Raw genomic sequence first — 24,986 nt, 5'->3', positions numbered from 1 at the left:
CAACCTTTTCCCACATTTCAGGCTCCAAACATAAAGATAAAAATTTTAATGTTATGGTGATTAATGAACAAATGGGACACAATTGTGAAGTTGATCGAAATTTATTGCTTATTTTAAACTTTTATAAGAAATAACTGAAAATTGAGGTGTGCAATATTATTCGGCCCTTTTAAGTTAATACTTTGTAGCGCCACCTTTTGCTGCGATTACAGCTGCAAGTCGCTTGGGGTATATCTCTTTCAGTTTTGCACAACGAGAGACTGAAATTCTTGCCCAGTCTTCCTTTGCAAATAGCTCGAGCTCAGTGAGGTTGGATGGAGAGCGTTTGTGAACAGCAGTTTTCAGCTCTTTCCACAGATTCTCGATTGGATTCAGGTCTGGACTTTGACTTGGCCATTCTAACACCTGAACACGTTTATTTGTGAACCATTTCATTGTAGATTTTGCTTTATGTTTTGGATCATTTTCTTGTTGAAAGACAAATCTCCATCCCAGTCTCAGGTCTTTTGCAGACTCCAACAGGTTTTCTTCAAGAATGGTCCTGTATTTGGCTCCATCAATCTTCCCATTAATTTTAACCATCTTCCCTGTCCCTGCTGAAGAAAAGAAGGCCCAAACCATGATGCTGCCACCACCATGTTTGACAGTGGGGATGGTGTGTTCAGGGTAATGAGCTGTGTTGCTTTTATGCCAAACATATAGTTTGGCATTGTGCCCAAAAAGTTCAATTTTGGTTTCATCTGACCAGAGCACCTTCTTCCACATGTTTGGTGTGTCTCCCAGGTGGCTTGTGGCAAACTTTAAACAACACTTTTTATGGCTATCTGTGAGAAATGGCTTTCTTCTTGCCACTCTTTCATAAAAGCCAGATTTGTGCAGTGTACGACTGATTGTTGTCCTATGGACAGATTCTCCCACCTCAGCTGTAGATCTCTGCAGTTCATCCAGAGTGATCATGGGCCTCTTAGCTGCATCTCTGATCAGTCTTCTCCTTCATTGAGATGACATTTTTGAGGGATGGACAGATAGATTTGGTATATTTGCAGTGGTATGATACTCCTTCCATTTCAATATGATTGCTTGCACAGTGCTTCTTAGGATGTTTAAAGTTGTGGAAATCTTTTTGTAACCAAATCTGGTTTAAACTTCTCCACAACAGTATCACGGACCTGCCTGTTGTGTTCCTTGGTCTTCATGATGCTCTCTGTGCTTTAAACAGAACACTGAGACTATCACAGAGCAGGTGCATTTATACGGAGACTAGATTACACACAGGTGGATTATATTTATCATCATCAGTCATTTAGGACAACATTGGATCATTCAGAGATCCTCAATGAACTTCTGGAGTGAGTTTGCTGCACTGAAAGTAAAGGGGCCGAATAATATTGCAAGCCCCAATTTTCAGTTTATTACTTTTTACAAAAGTTTAAAATAAGCAATAAATTTCGTTCAACTTCACAATTGTGTCCCACTTGTTGTTGATTCTTCACCATAACATTAAAACTTTTATCTTTACGTTTGAAGCCTGAAATGTGGAAAAAGGTTTAAAAATTCAAGGGGGCCGAGTACCTTCGCAAGGCACTGTAGTTTCCATGGAGCAGCATCATTATTATAAGGTATAGGAAATGTACTGGCAACATTAAGAAAACCGTAATCTACATATCAGAAAAAAATGCTTCACCTTACAAAACAGTTTTTATTGAACCAAAATAATTTCACATGCAAAATAGAAACCAAAATATGAGCAGAAATTAAAAGTGCTTGAAATTAGACTGTCGTTGATACGATGTTTCAGGGTTGTCCCTATGTAACATTCAATAGATACACTTGAAGCTTTTCCAAGATCTCAATTCCTTATCATTTAGAGTTCCTTCAAACACATCATCTCTCATAAGGTCTCTGATCTGAGGACCAACAAATACCCCTGCCTTCAGTTTTGCTGGTGAAATGCTGGAGAATGTCTGTGAAATGTACTGGAACCCTTATGAATTTGTCTTTGCCGTTGGTTTTACAAAGTTTTTAATCAATCCCAACTTTATATGTAGTGGAGGAAGAAAGATTTTTGTTGGAGCAACTAAAGGATTATGCTGAACATTGTCTCTACCTGGAGTATAGATGTTTCTCTATCCCCAATCACAACGAACAATGCTCTACTGTATTTCTACTGTCCCACAAACACAAGAAGCAACAATATTTTGTGAAACCTCCTTGCATTCCCATTAGCAGACTCATCACTTTCAAATCTCCACAGATATTCCATTGATGATTCTTATATTGTATGGCATCCAAAACAACTGACCGATTTTCATAACTTTCCTTTAAATTACATGAGTGAGCAACTGGGATTGATGATTTCATAATTTCATTGTGAAGCAACACTGCTTTCAAACATCTCTGCAATGAGTCAATAAATAATCGCCAATCTGCAACAAAATACTCTTGATTCAGTTCTTCTCAGAGGCCATTCACATTGTTACAGTACACCATTAGTCCATCAACTGTGAAAAATTGTGTTTAAAGTGTTACTTCTGTTTCAGTAATAACACACTTTGACTTCATCATGAAGAAGATTCTTCTGTTTCAATCTAGATGCAAGAAGTTCAGCTTTATCTTTTGACAAGGAAAGGTCTCTGATGAGATCATTTGATTTATGTTGAGTAAAGCGTTCTGGCTGCTCAGCTGCTCCATCAGGTACATATTCATCTTGACTTGAGATCTCCATGTCTTCGCCAGTAGCTTCAGCTCCATAGTCTTCATGTTCTAGTTCATTGTCACCCAATCCAGACAACGGTGGTACAGGAATTGGTAAGGTACCATTATGTGGAACTGGCCTAATCGCAGATTCAAGTTCAGGGTAATTAAGTTTGTTCTTTGTAGAAAAGCCCTTCAGCTTGACAAAACAAAAGTAGCAGTCATCACTATGATTTTTGGGTTCTCTCCAAATCTTGGGAACAAAAAATGGCATAGCCACTTTCCTCATATTCAACCAATCACAAAGACCATTTGAACAACTTGAGCATATGACACGAGGGGCCCAGCATACATTGAAAATGCAGAAATAACATGATAACAAAAAAACTTCTATCTCAGAAACTTTGTGATAGAGAAAACTAAGCATATTTTTGAAATCCGCACATCAAACTCCATAAGGCCTCTTTCACACGTCAGTGATTCTGGTATGTTTGTACTTTTTTTTAAACGTACCAGAATCATTGACATACGCAGACCCATTATAATGAATGGGTCTGTTCACACATCAGTGATTTTTCACTGACCATGTCTCCGTGCAGCGTTCACGCGTGTCCGTGATTGCCGCACGGAGACATGTCCATTTTTTTCTGGCATCACTGATGTCCCACGGACCACGCAGTGGTGTGATCCGTGAGACACGTGCCAGAAAAAAACGTGCTTTTAAAATAAAAATCATTTTTACTCACCCGGCTCCAGCGATGTCCTCTGCAGCCCGTGCAGCCTGCTGCTTCTGAGCCGGCTCATTACTGTCGCGCATATTCATGATGCACGACACAGCCGACCCGAAAGCAGCTGCCGGCCGGATGCTGCACCGCGGGAGCGATCAGCACCATGGAGAGCGGGAGCGCGCACAGGTGAGTTAATCTTCAAGTGCAATCACGGGCCACGGAGAACGGAGCCCGTATTTCACTTAGACAACCCACATGTGCCGTGATTCACGGCACACGGAGGGACATGTGCGTGTTTTACACGCCAGTGAAAAACGTCAGTGTTTTTCACTGACGTGTGAAACGGGCCTAAAACAGATATATTACCTTTGATAATGATTTTTTTGTGTTGCCTAGTGTTATTTTTTTTTTTTGAACAAATGTACCTGCTGATTCCAGGTCTTTCTGTAGCTCTCCATCAGTGGTTTTTGGACAACTCTTTTAATAATTCCTTTCACTCCTTTGCCTGAAATTTTGATGGGAGCACTTTGCTTGTGGCCAGTGTATGCTGAAATTATGTTATTTCCACTTCCAGATTATGGCCCCAACAGTGCTCACTAGAGCCTTCAGTAGTTTAGAAATTTTTCTATAACCAATGCCATCTGTATGTTTTGCAACATTAAAGTTGCAAATTTCTTTAGACAGCTCACTGGTTTTACCCATCATAAGCTGTTTCTTGTGTGACATCTTGTTAATGAGACACCTTGTTACGAACCGGCGCCACCATAGCCGCAAGCAGCCTGCTGTGGTTCCTGTTGCGCCCAGGCGCCGGCTGCCGTTCTTGGCCGTGCCTCGGGTCGTCCAGTTGGCTGTTCCTTCCACCACGTCTAAGTGTGGAGAGGCGGCTAGTGCGCATGCGTGCGCCGATTTACCCCAGCCAGAGTTTAAGCCCGGTGTTTTGCCTAGTGAGCATGCTCAGCCTGATTGTGTTATGTCTGAGACTAAGTCCTCAGTTCAGGCTACTGAGCATGCTCCCACAATTAACCCTAACAGCCTCTTTGCACAGGTACTTGGACTTCGTGCTGTGTCTAAGTTCTGGGATGTGCCTACTGAGCATGCTCAAACTGATAGTCTGCTTTCTGAGCCTGTTGCTCAGGCTACTGGGCATGCTCAGGCACTTAGTGCATCAGAGGCTAGGTCCGGTAAGGACCTCACTGAGCATGTCCGTGAGGTGGCAGGCCCTGATAGGGCAGAGGGTGTCAGGTGTCCTGATGACGTGGCAACTCCGGACTGGCTCGCAGAGGCCCGCCCCTATGATCTGGCACCTCAGTATTGGACAGAAAAACCACAAAGAACTATATAAAAAAAACACCAAAAAGGAGCCAAGACAAATGATATGTGCACACACAGAATGTGGTGAGCCTTCCTCATAAAGATGGCTGCAGCCGAGGTGCAAGATGCTGATGTCACAGCCACTCAACCTCCACACTAGGGGGGAGGGGCGGCTGCTTAGCATAAGACATGCACACTAATAAGGCTTGCACTGGGAGCCCATCATATAATGAGTGAAATGCACAGTGTCTGAACTGTGACCTATAAATGACGCCAGAAACCCAGGTCAGGCGGGCAAAACAGCACTATATAGGTGCATCTCGCACGGATACACGAGACGCACAGTGTCTGAATAATGGCCTATAAATGACGCACAACACCAGGTCCAGGCGGGTCAGTTAGCACTATGAGTACATAACACATGACAGGCTCACCATTTAACCACCTGAATTCAAAAGGTCCACACACATCCTGCAAAAATGGATAAAATGTGCCATACCTCAAATAGTGAGATATTAGTTTATATTTTGGCCCAAAATATGTAAGCTCGCAATCCGTTCGTCAAGGATTCTCACACTTGCGAGTCCCTACACTGAATTAGTTAGAAAAACCACAAAGAACTATATCAAAAAAACACCAAAAAGGAGCCAAGACAAATGATATGTGCACACACAGAATGTGGTGAGCCTTCCTCATAAAGATGGCTGCAGCCGAGGTGCAAGATGCTGATGTCACAGCCACTCAACCTCCACACTAGGGGGGAGGGGCGGCTGCTTAGCATAAGACATGCACACTAATAAGGCTTGCACTGGGAGCCCATCATATAATGAGTGAAATGCACAGTGTCTGAACTGTGACCTATAAATGACGCCAGAAACCCAGGTCAGGCGGGCAAAACAGCACTATATAGGTGCATCTCGCACGGATACACGAGACGCACAGTGTCTGAATAATGGCCTATAAATGACGCACAACACCAGGTCCAGGCGGGTCAGTTAGCACTATGAGTACATAACACATGACAGGCTCACCATTTAACCACCTGAATTCAAAAGGTCCACACACATCCTGCAAAAATGGATAAAATGTGCCATACCTCAAATAGTGAGATATTAGTTTATATTTTGGCCCAAAATATGTAAGCTCGCAATCCGTTCGTCAAGGATTCTCACACTTGCGAGTCCCTACACTGAATTAGTTAGAAAAACCACAAAGAACTATATCAAAAAAACACCAAAAAGGAGCCAAGACAAATGATATGTGCACACACAGAATGTGGTGAGCCTTCCTCATAAAGATGGCTGCAGCCGAGGTGCAAGATGCTGATGTCACAGCCACTCAACCTCCACACTAGGGGGGAGGGGCGGCTGCTTAGCATAAGACATGCACACTAATAAGGCTTGCACTGGGAGCCCATCATATAATGAGTGAAATGCACAGTGTCTGAACTGTGACCTATAAATGACGCCAGAAACCCAGGTCAGGCGGGCAAAACAGCACTATATAGGTGCATCTCGCACGGATACACGAGACGCACAGTGTCTGAATAATGGCCTATAAATGACGCACAACACCAGGTCCAGGCGGGTCAGTTAGCACTATGAGTACATAACACATGACAGGCTCACCATTTAACCACCTGAATTCAAAAGGTCCACACACATCCTGCAAAAATGGATAAAATGTGCCATACCTCAAATAGTGAGATATTAGTTTATATTTTGGCCCAAAATATGTAAGCTCGCAATCCGTTCGTCAAGGATTCTCACTGTTTTGCCCGCCTGACCTGGGTTTCTGGCGTCATTTATAGGTCACAGTTCAGACACTGTGCATTTCACTCATTATATGATGGGCTCCCAGTGCAAGCCTTATTAGTGTGCATGTCTTATGCTAAGCAGCCGCCCCTCCCCCCTAGTGTGGAGGTTGAGTGGCTGTGACATCAGCATCTTGCACCTCGGCTGCAGCCATCTTTATGAGGAAGGCTCACCACATTCTGTGTGTGCACATATCATTTGTCTTGGCTCCTTTTTGGTGTTTTTTTACCTCAGTATTGGACGTCAGACGATGACTGGTGAAGTGTTTGGGGCGTGGCTGCCATGAGGTCATCAATGACGTGGCGGTTCCGGATAGGTCGCATGTGACGTCACTGCTGACACGGCACTCTGCTATTGGACCTTGGTGGTTCCACCCTGGGTTTGGGGCGGACCCAGGTTATAAAAGGGGCTGGAGACAACATGGAGGTGCGCAGTCTTCACTTTTGCTCAGTCAGAGCACACCTCCATGTTAGAGCCTCATTGCGGCATAAGCTTATGTTGGGAAGCAGTAGGTAGGGTTAGGCGAATGGTGCCTGTCACGCCAAGATTCGTGGCTCGGCACATCAGGGTCAGGCGCCGTGCTTCCCTCCTGCCGTTCCAGTCTTGCTATATATATCAGCCCAGTGGCGTTAACTGGGCTGTGGCTGCTGTGCTACCTGTCCGATTGTGCCCCCTACGCACACGGACAACGCACCTGCTGCGCCACCTGTCCGATTGTGCCCCCTACGCACATGGACAACGCACCTGCTGCGCCACCTGTCCGGTTGTGCTCCCTATGCGCACGGACAGCGTACCCCAGGACCCCTGTGGAGTTAACAGGGTGTTCCTTATCCTCGTCGGCTTCCCGGTCAACGCTACTGGTGTACCCATCTGGCCTGACGTGTCCTACACACACGTGGCCAGTCGAGAGGTGGCCAGAAACGCTAATCAGAGGACCGCTCGGCCTGACGTGTCCTACACACGTGGCCGACAGGGCGCTTTCATGGCGGTCTTCCGGTCAACGCTACCTGGTTACCACCCGGCCTGACGTGTTTCCTGCACACGTGGTTGGTGTAGCGCTAGGTGCACCAAAACGCTAATCGGGTTGTCGTCCGGTCTGACGTGTCCCAACACACGTGACCGGTTCCCAGAGTTCCTGGGTTATCTCAGAGCCATCCAGCTCTATAGTCTCCGCCTAACCCTCAGGTGCCAGCAGCTCCTTTGTCATCTGGAGCACGGTGTGCCCCGACTGGCGATTAGGATATATACCCCCTGGTCCTAATCTGCCGGTCCCCCCGTAACACACCTTTTATAGCAATCAGTTGAACCAGCTGATATTTTTCACTAAATTTACAGGATTATTTTCTAATTACTGATAGATTTCAGCTGGTATCATTACTTTCTATTTCTTTTTGCACCTCTTTCTTCAGGTGTTCAAATTACTAATTTTATGGACATCTATGGTTTGATTTCTTTACCTGTGTGGATTGTATGAGTTATTACTGCTATCTGGTGATAAATTAATGTCAATTGTACATTTAGAAATGTAATTATTTAGAAAATTGGTGACGTGTTCAATACTTATTTCCCCCCACCATATTTAGAGCTTTCTTATGTAAGGACAGTACAGCAGCCTCTAAGAGAATTTGCCCTGAGATTATCTTGCTGCAGGTTACTGCCATGGGATCTCTTTTTATGAGAAGTCTAACAGACATTATGCTGGCTGCGTATGCTTGCGTCACATGGTGCAGAATTGTTAGTTATCTATATTAAAGGAATGGCTTGGGTGAAATCTGTGTTAAGTTTTGTCTGAGCCTCAGTGACAAGAGATCCATTTGCAAAAGTGAGAATATTTTGCTCTGCATTGTTGTAAATCATTAGAGAGGTGATGGAATGTGTCCTTAAACGAGTGGGTTGGAGCAGGAAGCTCCCCTTTAGCCATGATGAGGAGTTCTGATGCATTGTTGATTGTGAGGCCTTGCGGGTTGGAGAGAGGAGTGAGTGATTTGTGTGAGTGAAATGACATTAAGACTCTTCAGTAGAACTGGATTGAAGGCTCGTGGAACCTGTAATGGTTTCTAAAGAAAAGCAACATTAAAACAATCAAATTGTATTGTCCAGGAAAAACAGCACATTTGTCTCTATTTGTGAAGTAATCTGTTTGTGTACCTCATATTGAACTAAAATCACGAGACAGACCATATTTCCCACCCACTACATATATTTGCAAAACTGTAAGGCTTACCAAGGACATGCATTCATCTTCAGGTTCCATGCTTTTCATTATTATTTTTATCATGATTATTGCTATTATTGTTGTTATTATTATGTTATTTCTGTGTTGCAGCTTTTGATGTGTAGTCTGTGCCATAATGTTGTATATCTGTGATGGTGTAGAGGGGAGCAAATGCCAGGCCGACAGGCCTCCGCTCTACTTCACCAGAATGAACCTGTGTTTGTGTTCCGCCCTGGACAGGGACTTTGACACTTACTTCACTTTCAGGCGTTCGTCCACCTCCCCGCAGCCGGCCACCGTTGTAGAAATGGTGGTGAAACACCTCACACAGATCGTCTCTTTACAAAACAACAACTGGTTTTGTTTGTTCCTCAATCTTCTTGACAGACATGGCCATTACCATCCTGTTCTGCTGCTGCTGTTCTCTTTGGTACTTCTCCTGTCTAGCCCTTGCCCTGGGTATTAGCCTTCCAGCAGCCTAGTCTAAACCTCTACTTTTCCCCATTTCTTGTCTTCATGGCTTCCCGTGTCCAATCGCAGCATGGACGGCTACACTATACCCATCCCAAGGTGAACCGTAGGCTACGGACATAATGGAGATTACCTCTGGTTCCCTGATGGGCCCAAGTTACCAGGACCCATCCACACACCTGGAACCTCTCTGCAGAACTAACTCTCTTCCTGGCCTGTCTCACCAGCCAAACGTCTGCTCTCTGACACCCCTCCCATCCTGGTTCTCCGTTACCTCGGCAATCAGGAAGTATCTGTTACAGCAGGGGAAAAAAATAATTTAGTCAGCCACCAATTGTGCAAGTTCTCCCACTTAAAAAGATGAGAGAGGCCTGTAATTGACATCATAAATAGACTACAACTATGGGAGACAAAATGAGAAATCAAATCCAGAAAATCACCTTGTCTGATTTGGCAAGATTTTTTTTTGCAAATTATGGTGGAAAATAAGTTATTTGGTCAATAACAAAAGTTCATCTCAATATTTTGTTATATATCCTTTGTTGACAATGACAGAGGTCAAACATTTTCTGTAAGTCTTGATAAGGTTGGCACCTAGACCAGTAGTGTTTTGGGCCTGTCACTGGGCAACATGGACTTTCAACTCCCTCCAAAGTTTTTCTATGGGGTTGAGATCTGGAGACTGGCTAGGCCACTCAAGAATTTTCATATGCTGCTTATGAAGCCATTCCTTCATTGCCCTGGCGGTGTGCTTGGGATCATTATCATGCTGAAAGACCCAGCCATGTTTCATCTTCAATTCCCTTGCTGATAGAAGGAGGTTTGCACTCAAAATCTCACGATACATGGCCCCATTCATTCTTTCATGTACATGGATCGATCGTCCTGGTCCCTTTGCAGAGAAACAGCCCCAAAGCATGATGTTGCCAATCCTATGCTTCACAGTAGGTATGGTGTTGTTTGGATCCAACTCAGCATTCTGTCTCCTCTAAACACGACGAGTTGTGTTTCTACCAAACAGTTCTACTTTGGTTTCATCAGACCATATAACATTCTCCCAATACTCTTCTGGATAATCAAAATGCTCTCTAGCAAACTTCAGATGGGCCCAGACATGTACTGGCTTAAGCAAGGCAACACATCTGGCACTGCAGGATCTGAGTCCCTGGCGGCGCAGTGTGTTACTGATAGTAGCCTTTGTTACAGTTGTCCCAGCTCTATGCAGGTCATTCACTAGGTCCCCCTGTGTGGTTCTGGGATTTTTGCTCACCGGTCTTGTGATCATTTTGACCCCACGGGGTGAGATCTTGTGTGGAGCCTCAGATCAAGGGAGATTATAAGTGGTCTTGTATGTCTTCCATTTTCTTATTATTGCTCCCACAGTTGATTTCATCACACCAAGCTGCTGGCCTATTGCAGATTCAGTCTCCCCAGCCTGGTGCAGGGCTACAATTTTGTTTCTGGTGTCCTTTGACAGCTCTTTGGTCTTCACCATAGTGGAGTTTGGAGTGTGACTGTTTGAGATTGTGGACAGGTGTCTTTTATACTGATAAGTTTAAACAGGTGCCATTGCTACAGGTAGCGAGTGGAAGACAGAGGAGACTCTTAAAGAAATAGTTACAGGTCAGTGAGAGCCAGAAATCTTGCATGTTTTTAGATGACTAAATACTTATTTTCCACCATAATTTGCAATTTGCAAAAAAAATCTTGCTAAATCAGACAAGGTGATTTTCTGGATTTGTTTTCTCATTTTGTCTCTCATAGTTGTGGTCTACCTATGATGTCAAATACAGGCCTCTCTCATCTTTATAAGTGGGAGAATGTGCACAATTAGTGGCAGACTAAATATTTTTTTTTCCCCCTCGGTACATACTAAAACCTTCTCTTTCTCAAATACCTATCTGGCTAACATTCCTACTCAACATTTCTATATTTTAAATTACACAGATAATACATTAATCACACATAATGGATTATACTTTACATTTCTATAAAACACACATATGCAGTAAACTGTACAATAACACATTTTAAACTCTCAGTCGCTACCTGGTGATGACCGCTTCACTGCTACGGCTCTGCTGCATTGCCAGACCGTATTCTCCAGCAGCAGCACTTAGACACAATATAAAACGTTATATATACACACCATAGGAGTGGGATAATCTGACCACCTCCTACAATAGTTCAGTACATTATTTAGAAGGAGGGCATTCAGTCACTGCAGAACTGACTTGATAGGGAAACTCCGGTAGAGGATTAGGGTCAGAATTTGTATTGCATACGCTTAGAGAGTGTGAGCTACAAACCAAGCAAAGCACAAGCAAAGTCCGAGAGGGAACGACTGTGGTGCTTTATGGAGAATGCGAGAGGTCTGAAATAGGGCAAAGAGTGACTGCGGTAGGTGACCTAAGATCTATTTCCACTGCATGATTATCATGCATCAGGGTTCCTAGGAAAGTTTATTTCATGGTAATCGCGCAGTCTGACTAATCAACCTAAAGTCATATTTTGCAGCACAAAGGATCATCTTTCTCGGCAGCACATTGTCCTCTGTAAACAGAACTCGCACAGCTGAGAACAATGGTAGTCTGGGTGGACTGAACCATCTCTTCATTGTCCATTACGCATCTGAAGTGCGGCTGTGTGTGTGTAAAAGTCTAAAAAATGCCTGCCCAGCAGAGCTGAACAGCAGATAATAGTGCTGCACATTGCGTAATGTAAATGGACCTTTACAAATGATTGAGTAAGAAATCACTCTAAATGAGAAATGTGGTGGTTTATTTTGTTTTTTGTTTTGTTTTTTTTTAAATAAAAAAGCAGACTACATTTACTAATCTTTCATAGCCTCCTTAACAAAGAGCCAGATAGGCTTACAGGATTGGAGGTGTGCTTCGAAGGAAGCGCAGCAGGGAATTACTGACAGATTTTGAGATCATGTAGAAAAGTCAGGGGCTAAGGCTTTAGCATTTTCATTATTGTCCTATAAAAGTGAACATGACAGAGGCGGATATTTATGTGTTTACACTTCAGAGCTCCATTTATGTTTCCTCGTCGAAAAACGAAAACCCAAGAGAGATGTTTCATAAAGGAAAAATACTGTGTGAGGTTTATTCTTTCCATTGTTAAGACATCATGCCCCAGAGAAGCTCATAAATAATCTTCCCTTGTCTTATCTATTTCTTATTGAGATGTCTTAAAGATAAAGAATTTGAAATCACTGCACGGGGAGAAATCGATGTAAAAGGGAAAGGCAAAATGTGCACGTACTTCCTGGTGAGAAATGTAACTGCTCAAGAAAATGAGATTTTAGGAAGACCTGCAAAAGAGACTGATTCAGGAAGGGAGTCTTCACAGTCTCTACATGATGATCTCAGCAAGGGCAGCTTACAAATGACATGTCCTCAAGGTAAAATTGCAGTGTATGACCATTTACAGTTCAAATATCCAATCTGCAGATCAAATATTATATTTGATTGTCTTCTACAGCGACACAAGAAGAATTTATCCAGAATGCATGCCCTCCAATTCCAATGCACTATGATGATAGTCTACTCTTCATTGACTCCGGGGGGCACAACGATCTACCGCGTACGTATTGTTTCAGCATTATAGTTACAACCTGAAAACAGTAGTTGCTCAATGTGGTTTTTAGGGCTTAGAATTCTCTGTTCCAAAATACTCTGGTAGTTACATTTCTGTAATTGAGCCACTTATAGACTGGTAAGTAATAATGTAACGTTTTCATCATGTCTTTGACCTTCATCAGACATTCAAATTGCAGATATGGCGAGAAAATTGCATGGTTCCACAAGGCTAGGAATTGTGGGATAAACTACTAGTGGAAAGGCACTTTTTTATAGCAATACCTGAATGCTAAGGTCTTGATATTATTATTGTACCTTGTAAGATCCTACTTTAGCACACTCCTCTGACAGAGGGCTGTGCTCTTCCTATAATGATGGCACATAAGTAAATATATGACTGTTACTAGCTCACTGGACATTAAAGTGGTTTAATCTTTATTTAAAATTGAAGACTTTATCACTGGTGAAGCAGGAAACCCTATCCGGCCGTGGGTCACCAACTCCCCTGCTCCTGCAATTATGTGTCCATGTTGTGCACCCGATGGGATATGCGACACATACAACAATATCCATGGTGATCTTTATCTTGGATTCTGATCCTCATCGCCGATGTGGAGGGTAACACAATTACACACAAGTCATTTTTATGAACAACTCAGGAACTGACTTTATTGTTGTAAACTAGGTCTTTTCTTATTCCGAATAGCAAAAACCTTTGTGAAATCCCCCTGTTCAGAGAGTACTAGATAGCAGAATGGGGTCAAACCAAGGAAACAAAAATCCTAAAACATAACATTTATTAAATATGCAGATAAAAGGTGGACTGCCACCATAAAAGAATAAAACGTTTGTCAAGGGCTGCAGAATGTATAATACCAGCCTCCTAAACAAATCATGCAAGGCACACACTGCAGGAGGTATGAATACAAGTCACACTCAAACCTGCATTGATAATGACAGCTTGGATGGTCGCTTCATCAGGATCAGACAATTGTTCGCAACCATAAAAGCAGAAAAAACGGCCTTACCGTATTTTCAAAGGGCATATGATGATATGGCTCAAAGTCAGGTGACCTCATATAGGTCTAGCACAGATACCTTCACTTTGCTCGAACCATACCACAGTACCTCCCGACGCGTTTCAAAGAATAATCATCAGGGGAGTCTTCTCAGGGTACAAGTCGTCATATCAGTAAACATCACCAGACTGATATATAGTCAAAATTGCCCCATGGACGGACCCAAATAAAGTCCAGCAAGGAAGAACGCCAAGCTGCAGGTGCCGCCTGCCGGCACCTGCAGCTTGGCGTTCTTCCTTGCTGGACTTTATTTGGGTCCGTCCATGGGGCAATTTTGACTATATATCAGTCTGGTGATGTTTACTGATATGACGACTTGTACCCTGAGAAGACTCCCCTGATGATTATTCTTTGAAACGCGTCGGGAGGTACTGTGGTATGGTTCGAGCAAAGTGAAGGTATCTGTGCTAGACCTATATGAGGTCACCTGACTTTGAGCCATATCATCATATGCCCTTTGAAAATACGGTAAGGCCGTTTTTTCTGCTTTTATGGTTGCGAACAATTGTCTGATCCTGATGAAGCGACCATCCAAGCTGTCATTATCAATGCAGGTTTGAGTGTGACTTGTATTCATACCTCCTGCAGTGTGTGCCTTGCATGATTTGTTTAGGAGGCTGGTATTATACATTCTGCAGCCCTTGACAAACGTTTTATTCTTTTATGGTGGCAGTCCACCTTTTATCTGCATATTTAATAAATGTTATGTTTTAGGATTTTTGTTTCCTTGGTTTGACCCCATTCTGCTATCTAGTCTTTTCTTATTCCGGACAGACAGGCCTTCTCGTGCTGCACCGATTTCTCGGGGGTATCTGAGCAGCTACCCTTTCTCTGGATTTCTGGTTTATTGTGCTTGTCTCTAATACTGGCTTCTTCTCTGTATTCTTTCCTAGCGGCTACCATACTACACTCGGACCCTCAGACAAAGTACTAGCCCCTGGCCAGTTCAAGGTACTGTCGGGGGTCTCCATACCCGACGTCCCACCGGCTTCTGGAGATCCTCTAGCCGCCCGCAGGGAGAGGTCTTGGCACTAGGGAGGGCACCTCCCGTCTTCTCATTAGGAAATCTGCAGCTTCACTGCCTAACTTTTCCCTGTCTCCTCTTGCTAGACTTCTTGTCCACCCACCTTAGCTCCATCTCCCTGGCAACCACTGAACTGTCTGCACCTGTCCTACACTAATAAAAGCAACTTGTTAACTACTCCTATCATCCCACTGCTTGTTTCCCTAGTTGCCTACAATAAACATCCAATCTAAAATCCTTACCTATTAGTTCTTTTCTATAATGCTCCTGGCTGACACGAAACAAGGGGCCAATCCTTATTTACAATACACATGGTTTGCATTATAATATACACATGGGGAATACACCTACATATTAGAGGTGTCTGTTCTGTGTAATAATATCCTGTAATAAAACACATAAATACACAGACGCTAGAGGGCACAGGCTGACGCTCCCATCCAGCTCTGCTACATCGCTAGCATAGCAATGTATTTACCCAACAATTTACATTCAATATAATACTCTGTAGACTTCTATGGGAGTTGCTCTACTCAGTAGGGGTGGACATGGCGCGGCCACCTCCTATATGCCCCCCTTCTATAACCTGGCAGTCCTCGGACAGACATTACTATTTAAAACACATTTTTATCTATAAAACATTTTTTTTCAGATTACTCTAAAATTCTTTAAGATATATTTAAAACATTTCGCCGTCCGGTAATAGTCTCTTCTGCCGTAGGCAGACTATGTGCTTCCCGTGCCGGGCGCAGCACGGTCACAGTCCAAGACCTGTTGGGTTAACACGTTCATCCCAGTCACCTTCTATAATGGGATAGGTCATCAATGTCAGATTTTTGGGGACCAAGACACAGTAATCCCATCGATCAGTTGCTATTAACTGTTGTAGCAGACAGATGTTAAGAATGAATTGAGATGCTCTGTGCAGGTCCTTACAATTTGCAGCTGCTGCTGCCAATTACTGCAGATCAGACCCTATTCATTTGATCACATTTGGCAAAGTCGGTGTGTCCTGTGAGGAATTATGTATTAAGGCTCCGTTACTTTGGAATATTTTCCAGCAAATTTGCTCCCAACTGAGTATAGAGTTCAGACCCTTGTAAGGAAAGATTGATTGAAAGGAGAAAGCAAGAAAACTCCCTCTTCCTGGTGCCATAGTCCTAAGTTTTGTTGGCATGAGATACAGCACCCCCCAAAGTAATGGCGGTGGCAGCAGAACAACAAAATACTGATGAAACAACCACTCGAATACCTACCTTTCAAGGAGAGAGTGGTTTCCTAGTATTAACAATGCTCACAGGCTTGTATAGGGAGCCAGTCACACAAATAAGTGTAGTGCACAGTGTCTGGCTTACAGTCTATAAGTGATGCCTATATTATTAGATCAGTTGACTGTCCAGTAATATGTACGTGCCCCCACAAGGACCGGCACCAAATTTCCCCCAGCCTATTCTAAAGGGCCAGGTTGCAGTCTGTAAAAAATGAAAAATGTGAACAAAAAAGGATGAAAAAATGTAAAAAAAAATGCAAGTATTGGTCAATATTTTGGCCAAAATACACAAGCTAGCAACCAATGACGCCGAGTGCCATTGCCTTTAGCCAACAAGCTTTGTGTCCATTCTGTTATAAAGTTAACCTGGTTTGCACAAGTCCATGTGTGTAACTGGGCCTTTACACTCACCCTGATCCGCTTGCAATCTAGGGTGTTTGATGACGTTCATCATACAATACTCGCAGTCTTACAAGTTTATTGTTTAAACTGTAATATCATCATTTGTCTGTAATAAATTAGGAAATACTCTTACAGAGAATATGTGATCAGAAAATAACCTTTTTGTTTATAACAGGTTGTTATGTTAGGTAAAAAGTTTATATATGTATATATATATATACATATATATACACTGTGTGTGTGTGTGTGTGTGTGTGTGTGTGTGTATATATGTATTGTGAGGTAGCACGGTCGGCTGCGCAGCAGAAGACACGGGATCCAGGCATTAAGGTTCACAGCACACGGTTTAATGTCCAAAACAAAAGTCCACAACAATATACATGTGCCTCTCCAGCAGAGAACTCAGGGAGTTCTGTTCACTCCCTCACACCCGGCACACCTGCCCTTGTTCCTGATTCTATTTAACCCTTCCTTCAGCCTGTAGAGAAACAGCATTAACCCTAGAGTGGATTTACTTTCTATCATGAAGTGAGCACAACCGGGGCGAGACATACCGGCCGTCATAGATAACCCCGGTCACAGTCTCACATACCCCCCCCTCAGTTCAAGCGTGCGGGGTTGAACTCCCGCCATCAAACACGGGCCGCGGGACAAGGCATCGGCGGTGCCCTGCAACCTACCGGCCCAGTGTTCAACCGTAAACCGGAAGTTCTGCAGAGAAAGGAACCACCGGGTAACCCGGGCATTCCGTTCCTTGGCGGACCTCATCCAGACCAGCGGAGAGTGATCCGTCACCAAGCGAAACTGCCGTCCCAGCAGGTAATAGCGTAGGGACTCCAAGGCCCACTTGATCGCCAGGCACTCCTTCTCCACTACGCTATAATTCCGCTCGGGAGGGGTGAGCTTCCTACTCAAGAAGGTGACGGGGTGTTCCTCCCCCTGAACCACCTGAGACAGCACTGCCCCCAGGCCGACCTCTGAGGCGTCAGTCTGTACTATGAACTCCTTCCGGAAATCAGGGTGTACAAGAACGGGCTGTCCGCACAGGACCTCCTTCAGGGCCCGGAAGGAGTCCTCAGCCTGCGGAGTCCAGCGCACCATGACGGACTTCTTGCCTTTGAGAAGGTCCGTCAAGGGGCTGATAGTCCCGCAAAATCCTTTACAAACCTCCTGTAGTACCCCACGATACCCAGGAAGGCCCTAACCTGCTTCGTGGTCAGGGGTCTAGGCCACTTCTGGATCGCCTCAACCTTGTTAATTTGGGGCTTAATCACTCCTTGGCCTATCACGTAGCCCAAGTAGCGGGCTTCCGTGAGTCCCAATGCACATTTCTTGGGATTGGCTGTCAATCCGGCTGTTCGAAGCGCATCCACCACCGCTTGTACCTGTTCCAAGTGGGTCTGCCAATCGGAGCTGTAAATAATGATGTCATCCAGGTACGTTGATGCATACGCCTGGTGGGGTTCCAGCACTAAGTCCATCAACCTCTGGAACGTGGCCGGAGCGCCATGTAACCCAAAAGGCAAGACAACATAGTGGAAGAGACCCTCCGGCGTAACAAAAGCGGTTTTCTCCTTGGCGGACTCCGTTAGTGGCATCTGCCAGTACCCCTTGGTCAGGTCGAGCGTGGTAAAATATCGCGCCTGTCCCAGCCTATCAATCAGCTCATCCACCCGGGGCATGGGGTAGAGATCGATCTTGGATATTTCATTCAATCTCCTAAAGTCATTGCAGAACCTTAAGGAGCCATCGGGTTTTGGTATTAGGACAATCGGACTAGCCCATTCACTCCGGGATTTTTCGATGACCCCCAGGCGTAACATTGTCTTTACTTCCTCCGATATGGCTTGTCGTCGAGCCTCCGGTACCCGGTATGACTTCAGGCGTACCTTCAGGTGGGGCTCGGTGACAATATCATGTCGTATCAGACTGGTCCTACCGGGCAGCTCGGAGAAGACATCGGGGTTCTGCTGAACCAACCGTCTGGCCTCTCGCCTCTGAGTCTTGGTGAGGGCTTCTCCAATCCTTACTTCCGGTTCGTCCTCTCCGGAGGTCGCTGGAGCCGGATGTGAACGACCCGAAGAGGAGGGAGGTGGGGAAAAAACAGTCATCAGGCTTTCCCGTTCCTGCCAAGGTTTTAATAGGTTGACATGGTATATTTGTTCAGGTTTCCGCCTACCGGGCTGCAATACTTTATAGTTAACCACCCCTACGCTTTCCTTTATCTCGTTGGGGCCTTGCCACTGAGCCAGGAATTTACTCTCCGCCGTGGGGATTAATACCAACACCCGATCCCCGGGTTTAAAGGTCCGCACGGTGGCTTGTCTATTGTAGCGGCCGCTTTGCGCGGCCTGAGCCTCCTGTAAATGCTCTTTCACAATTGGCATGACCGCGCTTATGCGGTTCTGCATACCCAAAATGTGTTCAATCACACTTTTGTGGGGGGTGGGCTCTTGCTCCCATGTTTCCTTTGCCAGGTCCAACAATCCCCGGGGATGTCGCCCGTATAACAATTCAAAAGGCGAAAACCCCGTGGATGCCTGTGGCACCTCTCGTATGGCAAACATCAAATAGGGAAGCATCATATCCCAGTCTTTCCCGTCTTTTGAAATCACCCTTTTGAGCATGGTTTTCAGGGTTTTATTGAAACGCTCGACTAAACCGTCCGTTTGAGGATGATACACAGACGTACGCAACTGCTTGATCTGGAGGAGCCGGCATAGCTCTTTGGTCACTTTAGACATGAATGGGGTCCCCTGATCCGTAAGGATCTCCTTGGGCAACCCCACCCGGCAGAACACAGCAAACAACTCCCGAGCTATAAGCTTTGCTGCAGTATGTCTGAGAGGTATCGCCTCTGGATACCGGGTGGCATAGTCAACGATCACTAGGATGTGTTGGTGCCCTCGAGCGGACTTTACAAGGGGCCCCACCAGATCCATCCCTATCCGTTCAAAAGGGACTTCTATAATGGGTAACGGTACCAACGGACTGCGAAAGTGGGTCAGGGGTGCGGTAAGCTGACACTCCGGACAGGTTTCGCAGAACCGTTTTACCTCCCCAAAGACCCCGGGCCAATAGAACCTTTGCAATATTCGCTCCTGCGTTTTCTTGACCCCTAGGTGGCCACTCATCAGGTGTTTATGAGCCAAGTCGAGGACCCGCCGGCGATGCGGCTGGGGCACCACCAACTGTTCTACCCCCACGCCCCGTATTTCATCTACCCGGTAGAGTAAATCTTGCTTAAGAGCGAAATGGGGGTACCTTACCTGGGCACCGGGCAGCTGTGCCACCCCGTCAACTACTGTCAACCGACTCCGGGCATGTATTAACGTAGGGTCCTGGAGTTGGGCTGTCCCAAACGTATCCGGGGACGCCTCCAACTCCAGGATGGGCTCGACCATCTCAGCCTCTCCTGCCAATACCTCTAGGGGTGACCTATCGGGTTCACACTCTGTCCCTATCTTGGGGACCCCTACGGCAGGCGTCCCGGATTCAGGATTGTAGGGCTCAGGTCCCGGACTGACCAATATCTGAGGGGACTTAGGGGGTCCCCTCCATAAAGTCCAAAAATAGGGCAGATCCCTTCCTAGGATCACGTCATAAGGAAGAGTGTTAAGACGTCCCACCTCATGTTGCACCTGACCGCAAGGTGCTGTGATGGTGACAATCCCCGTGGGATAGTCTCGGCGGTCCCCATGTATGCAAACCACCCCCACGGAACGTCCTGTGGCCTTTACTTTAGCCCTCAAGGTGGATCGCACAAGGGTCACTAAGCTTCCGGAATCCAACAATCCTGTAACCGGACATCCATTCACCTGTATTTGGCACAAGTGGGGCTCCGTCTCTGGGGAGACCAGGTCAGCGGTACACACCACCTGAGCATACATTGAACCCCGCCGGGTAACCCCACAATCCATGGGCTCCGTGGTGAGTGGACACTGGGCTTCCATATGTCCCACCCGCTGGCACCGCCAACATCTAATGGGGACGAAACCCCTTTTACGGGTTGTCGTTTAGGGTACAGAACCTTCCGGACCTCAGGAATGGCGGCCGCAGCCTCAGACGGGACGGTAGGGGACTCCTGCACCGTTGTCAGCGGTGGGTCCTTGGCCCTAGGCTTGGAGGGGCCGGACCGACGGGCGGTATGCAAAGTCTCAGTGTCCCGTATCAAGTCCTGCGTAGCCACATGCCGCTCTACCAGGGACACTAATTGGTCCAGGGTACTCGGGTCACCCTGACCGACCCACCGTTGAACGGTGACGGGTAAAGTGCGCACAAAATGATCCACTACTACCCTTTCCACCATTTGCGCCGGGCTCAGAGTGTCAGGCTGCAACCACTTTTTTACAAGATGCAACAAGTCATAGGCCTGGGAGCGTACGGGTTTGGCTTCCTCATAGAACCACTGATTTACCCGCTGAGCCCGTACATAGGTATTCACCCCCAACCGAGCCAGTATTTCGGCTTTCAGGGTCACATAGTCAATGGCGTCCTCGGTACAGAGGTCCAGGTACGCTTTTTGGGGTTCCCCCGTCAGATAGGGCGACAATACCTCAGCCCACTGGGGGGTCGGCAGCTTTTCCCGCTCGGCCACCCGCTCAAACACCGCCAGGAACGCTTCCACATCATCCCCCGGGATCATCTTTTGCAACGCTTGTCTCACCGCTTTCCGGACGCTGCCGTTGTCACCCGGTCCCGGGATTGTTGCTGCCGGTCCGGCACGGATCGACTTGGCCAGGAGAATCATCTGTTCTTGATGTCTTTGTTCCTGCAATTGCAAGGCTTGCTGCTGACGTGTATTGGCCTGAACCAGCTGTTCTTGGTGCCTTTTGTCCTGCATTTGCAAGGATTGCTGCTGACGTTCCAACGCCCGGAGCAGGTGTGCATTGGTCTGTTGCTGCTGTGCATTAGCCTCTTGCAGCTGTGCATTAGTCTGTTGCTGCTGCTTTAGTATGTCCTCCATGGCGTCGCCGGGTTTGGGCTGTAGTATAGCCGCTCGAATCCAGGACATGTGCTACTGGGTCACCAGGGATGGATGCTTCACCTCACCGGCTGTCATGCCCGCCGATTCTCCACCATATGTGAGGTAGCACGGTCGGCTGCGCAGCAGAAGACACGGGATCCAGGCATTAAGGTTCACAGCACACGGTTTAATGTCCAAAACAAAAGTCCACAACAATATACATGTGCCTCTCCAGCAGAGAACTCAGGGAGTTCTGTTCACTCCCTCACACCCGGCACACCTGCCCTTGTTCCTGATTCTATTTAACCCTTCCTTCAGCCTGTAGGGAAACAGCATTAACCCTAGAGTGGATTTACTTTCTATCATGAAGTGAGCACAACCGGGGCGAGACATACCGGCCGTCATAGATAACCCCGGTCACAGTCTCACAGTATATATATATATATATATATATATATATATATATATATATATATATATATAGTGTTTTGTTTTCAATTTTCTACATCAATATATATATACACACTGTATTTTTTTGGATTATGAAACGTTGCTCACCATTAGATGTACCCTAGATTTAGATAACACAAAATAGGAAAAATATTTTTCCTATTTTCTAAAACTTCCTCACACAGCCCTGCTACTTGCACATTTCCACTTACATACACAGCCCTGCTACTTGCACATTTCCACTTACATACACAGCTCTGCTACATGCACAGATACATTTACATACACAGCTCTGCTACATGCACAGATACATTTACATACACAGCTCTGCTACATGCACAGATACATTTACATACACAGCTCTGCTACATGCACAGATACATTTACATACACGGCTCTGCTACATGCACAGATACATTTACATACACGGCTCTGCTACATGCACAGATACATTTACATACACAGCTCTGCTACATGCACAGATACATTTACATACACAGCTCTGCTACATGCACAGATACATTTACATACACAGCTCTGCTACATGCACAGATACATTTACATACACAGCTCTGCTACATGCACAGATACATTTACATACACGGCTCTGCTACATGCACAGATACATTTACATACACGGCTCTGCTACATGCACAGATACATTTACATACACAGCTCTGCTACATGCACATTTCAACTTACATACACAGCTCTGAGCAATGAGTCAGTGCTGATCTGCAAGTTTTTCCTCAGCTGTATTTGGCCTAAGGGAAATATTGCAGCCTGCTGCATTTGGTTGCATAAAATGGCTGGGGGTCGCCAATGGAAGTCTGTGGGTGCAGGAAAAAAAAACAGACATCACATGCACCATCCGTATGCCATACGATTCTTCCGATACATTACCATTCTGTAGCATAGAACACTGTAAATGACTGTAGAATGATAACTAATGATAACTCCATTCTCAGCAGGTGGATGTTGGCTGTATACCACAGCCGCCACCTGCTGTCTATGAAGCTGGTGAAATTTCATGAAGCCCCATACATCCTGTGCTCATCCATTATCCATATGGAGCTGCTGGAGGATTATAGAGGGTAATATCATTGTTTCATAATAATGCACTGTGTGTATTGTTTTCTAGGAAAAATATGTCATACAAAGGAATATGGGAAAGTCCAAAATGGTCGTCGGGTTGAAGATGATTGTATGGAAAAATCAAGAGATAAACTGGAATCTGAGAACGCTCATGTCAGATCACATTTCTGTATTCTCTTTTAATATCTATTTGAAGAGGTTTTTCCAGGACTGAAATATTAAAGGCCTCACCCTAAAAGAGGAGGGGGAGGGTGGGGGTAGGTGGGTGCAGCAGCTGCAGGAGCCCTCCCTCATCCAAGTGAATGTAACTGAGCTCGGCTGCTACAAAGTGCAGCTGTGCCTTGTAAATAATTAAGGGGTCCTTTATTCAGATTATCAGTGGGGGTGACAGGAATCAGACCCCTAAAGATTTGCTATTGATGGCCTACTCTAAGGACAGGTCCTCAATATCAAAGTCCCGGAAAACCCTGTAAGTGGTTTCATATTCCTTTGGCATACTGTGATATACTGTCTAATATGCAATACATTTTATTGGTGACTCCTTTCTTGGGGTCTAGAAGCAATGATACCTTGGGATATTAATACTACACTTACTCCTACAGTTGAGCACCACCATTTTAAACCCATAAGAACTTACAAAGAATGTATTTTATATTCCATGTATGTCGATTGTGTTCTGTTCATTCTGGCCAAAGCAATCATGTGTTTTCATGTGGTTTGATTCTTATTGCATACAGTAAGTGTGCCCACATAACATATGTACAACTTGTCTTTATTAGAAAATGTGATTTACAGGTGGACTGTATGAAAAATGTTGTCAATGTGACTGAAGAATTGTAAAATCCTTGATCCAGTGGTTCAAAACTAAAATATTTCAGTGGCGTTCTAACTAATATGGAAAAATTTCCCCATTGACATAAAACTGGATTTAATTTTTGTAGTAAAGGCATCATGACTATTCCCTGAACACAGGTTAGCCTCTATGGATATGCTCAGACTGCATTTGATGTGTACGTTAAGTGTATGCTCAGAAAAATGCTCCCATCGTATAAGTAGGGCGCATCCTTATATAATGGGCTGGACATCTGCAGAGTCCGTGTCATAGAGTAGGTCTGTCCCGCGTGCGCTGGTATATGTTTTCTAACTCTATCGAAAAGCATTGTTGACTTCATATTTTCATGCAGAAGAATATCCCTGAAGAAGATCTGTTCACTGTCCCCCTATGCCCTATGAGTTTGGCACAGACGTAGAACTGTAAAGGGGGCTTTACACGCTACGATATCGTTAATGTTTGATCGTCGGGGTCACATTGTTAGTGACGCACATCCGGCGTCATTAACAATATCGCAGTGTGTGATACTTACCAGCGACCTTAGGTGACCTCAAAAATGGTGAAAATCGTTCACCATGGAGAGGTCGTCCCAAACTCAAAAATCGGTAAGGGTTGTTTAGCGTTGTGATTCATCGCTCATGCGGCAGCACACATCGCTATGTGTGACACCGCATGAGCGAGGAACGTCTCCTTACCTGCCGCCGGCCCCAATGCGGAAGGAAAAGGTGGGCGGGATGTTTAAATCACGCTCAGCTCCGCCCCTCCGCTTTGATTGGCCGGCCGCTGTGTGACGTTGCGGTGACGTCGCTGTGATGCCGAACGTCCCTCCCCCTTGAAAAAGGGATTGTTCGGCAGTCACAGCGACAACGCCGACCAGGTAAGTATGTGTGACGCTGCCGTAGCGATAATGTTCGCTACGGCAGCGATCACAAACAATCGCATGCGCGACGGGGGCGGGTACTTACACGCTCGCTATCGCTACAAATTGCTAGCGATATCGCTACCGTGTAAAGCCCCCTTAACACTTGATATTGGAAAGAAAAACCCT

The 24,986-nt window shown here is 45.4% G+C and overlaps 1 protein-coding gene across 1 annotated transcript in view; it reads left to right on the top strand.

The window, feature by feature from the left end:
• Positions 1–24,640, top strand: part of LOC142295495 (guanylate cyclase soluble subunit beta-2-like) — a 161,343-nt gene extending 136,703 nt beyond the window's left edge. The window contains exons 14-16 of the mRNA XM_075338596.1: positions 12,425–12,642; positions 12,723–12,824; positions 23,153–24,640. Coding sequence (XP_075194711.1) covers positions 12,425–12,642; positions 12,723–12,824; positions 23,153–23,289 — 457 coding nt within the window. The 3' untranslated portion in view covers positions 23,290–24,640. The remainder of the gene's footprint in view (positions 1–12,424; positions 12,643–12,722; positions 12,825–23,152) is intronic.
• The last annotated feature ends 346 nt before the right edge of the window (positions 24,641–24,986 follow it).

The sequence above is a fragment of the Anomaloglossus baeobatrachus genome, chromosome 3 (genome assembly GCF_048569485.1).
Source record: "Anomaloglossus baeobatrachus isolate aAnoBae1 chromosome 3, aAnoBae1.hap1, whole genome shotgun sequence".
Classification (NCBI taxonomy): Eukaryota; Metazoa; Chordata; class Amphibia; order Anura; family Aromobatidae; genus Anomaloglossus; species Anomaloglossus baeobatrachus.
The sequence above is the reverse complement of the archived record's forward strand: the minus strand, read 5'-3'. Positions and strand labels throughout refer to the sequence as shown.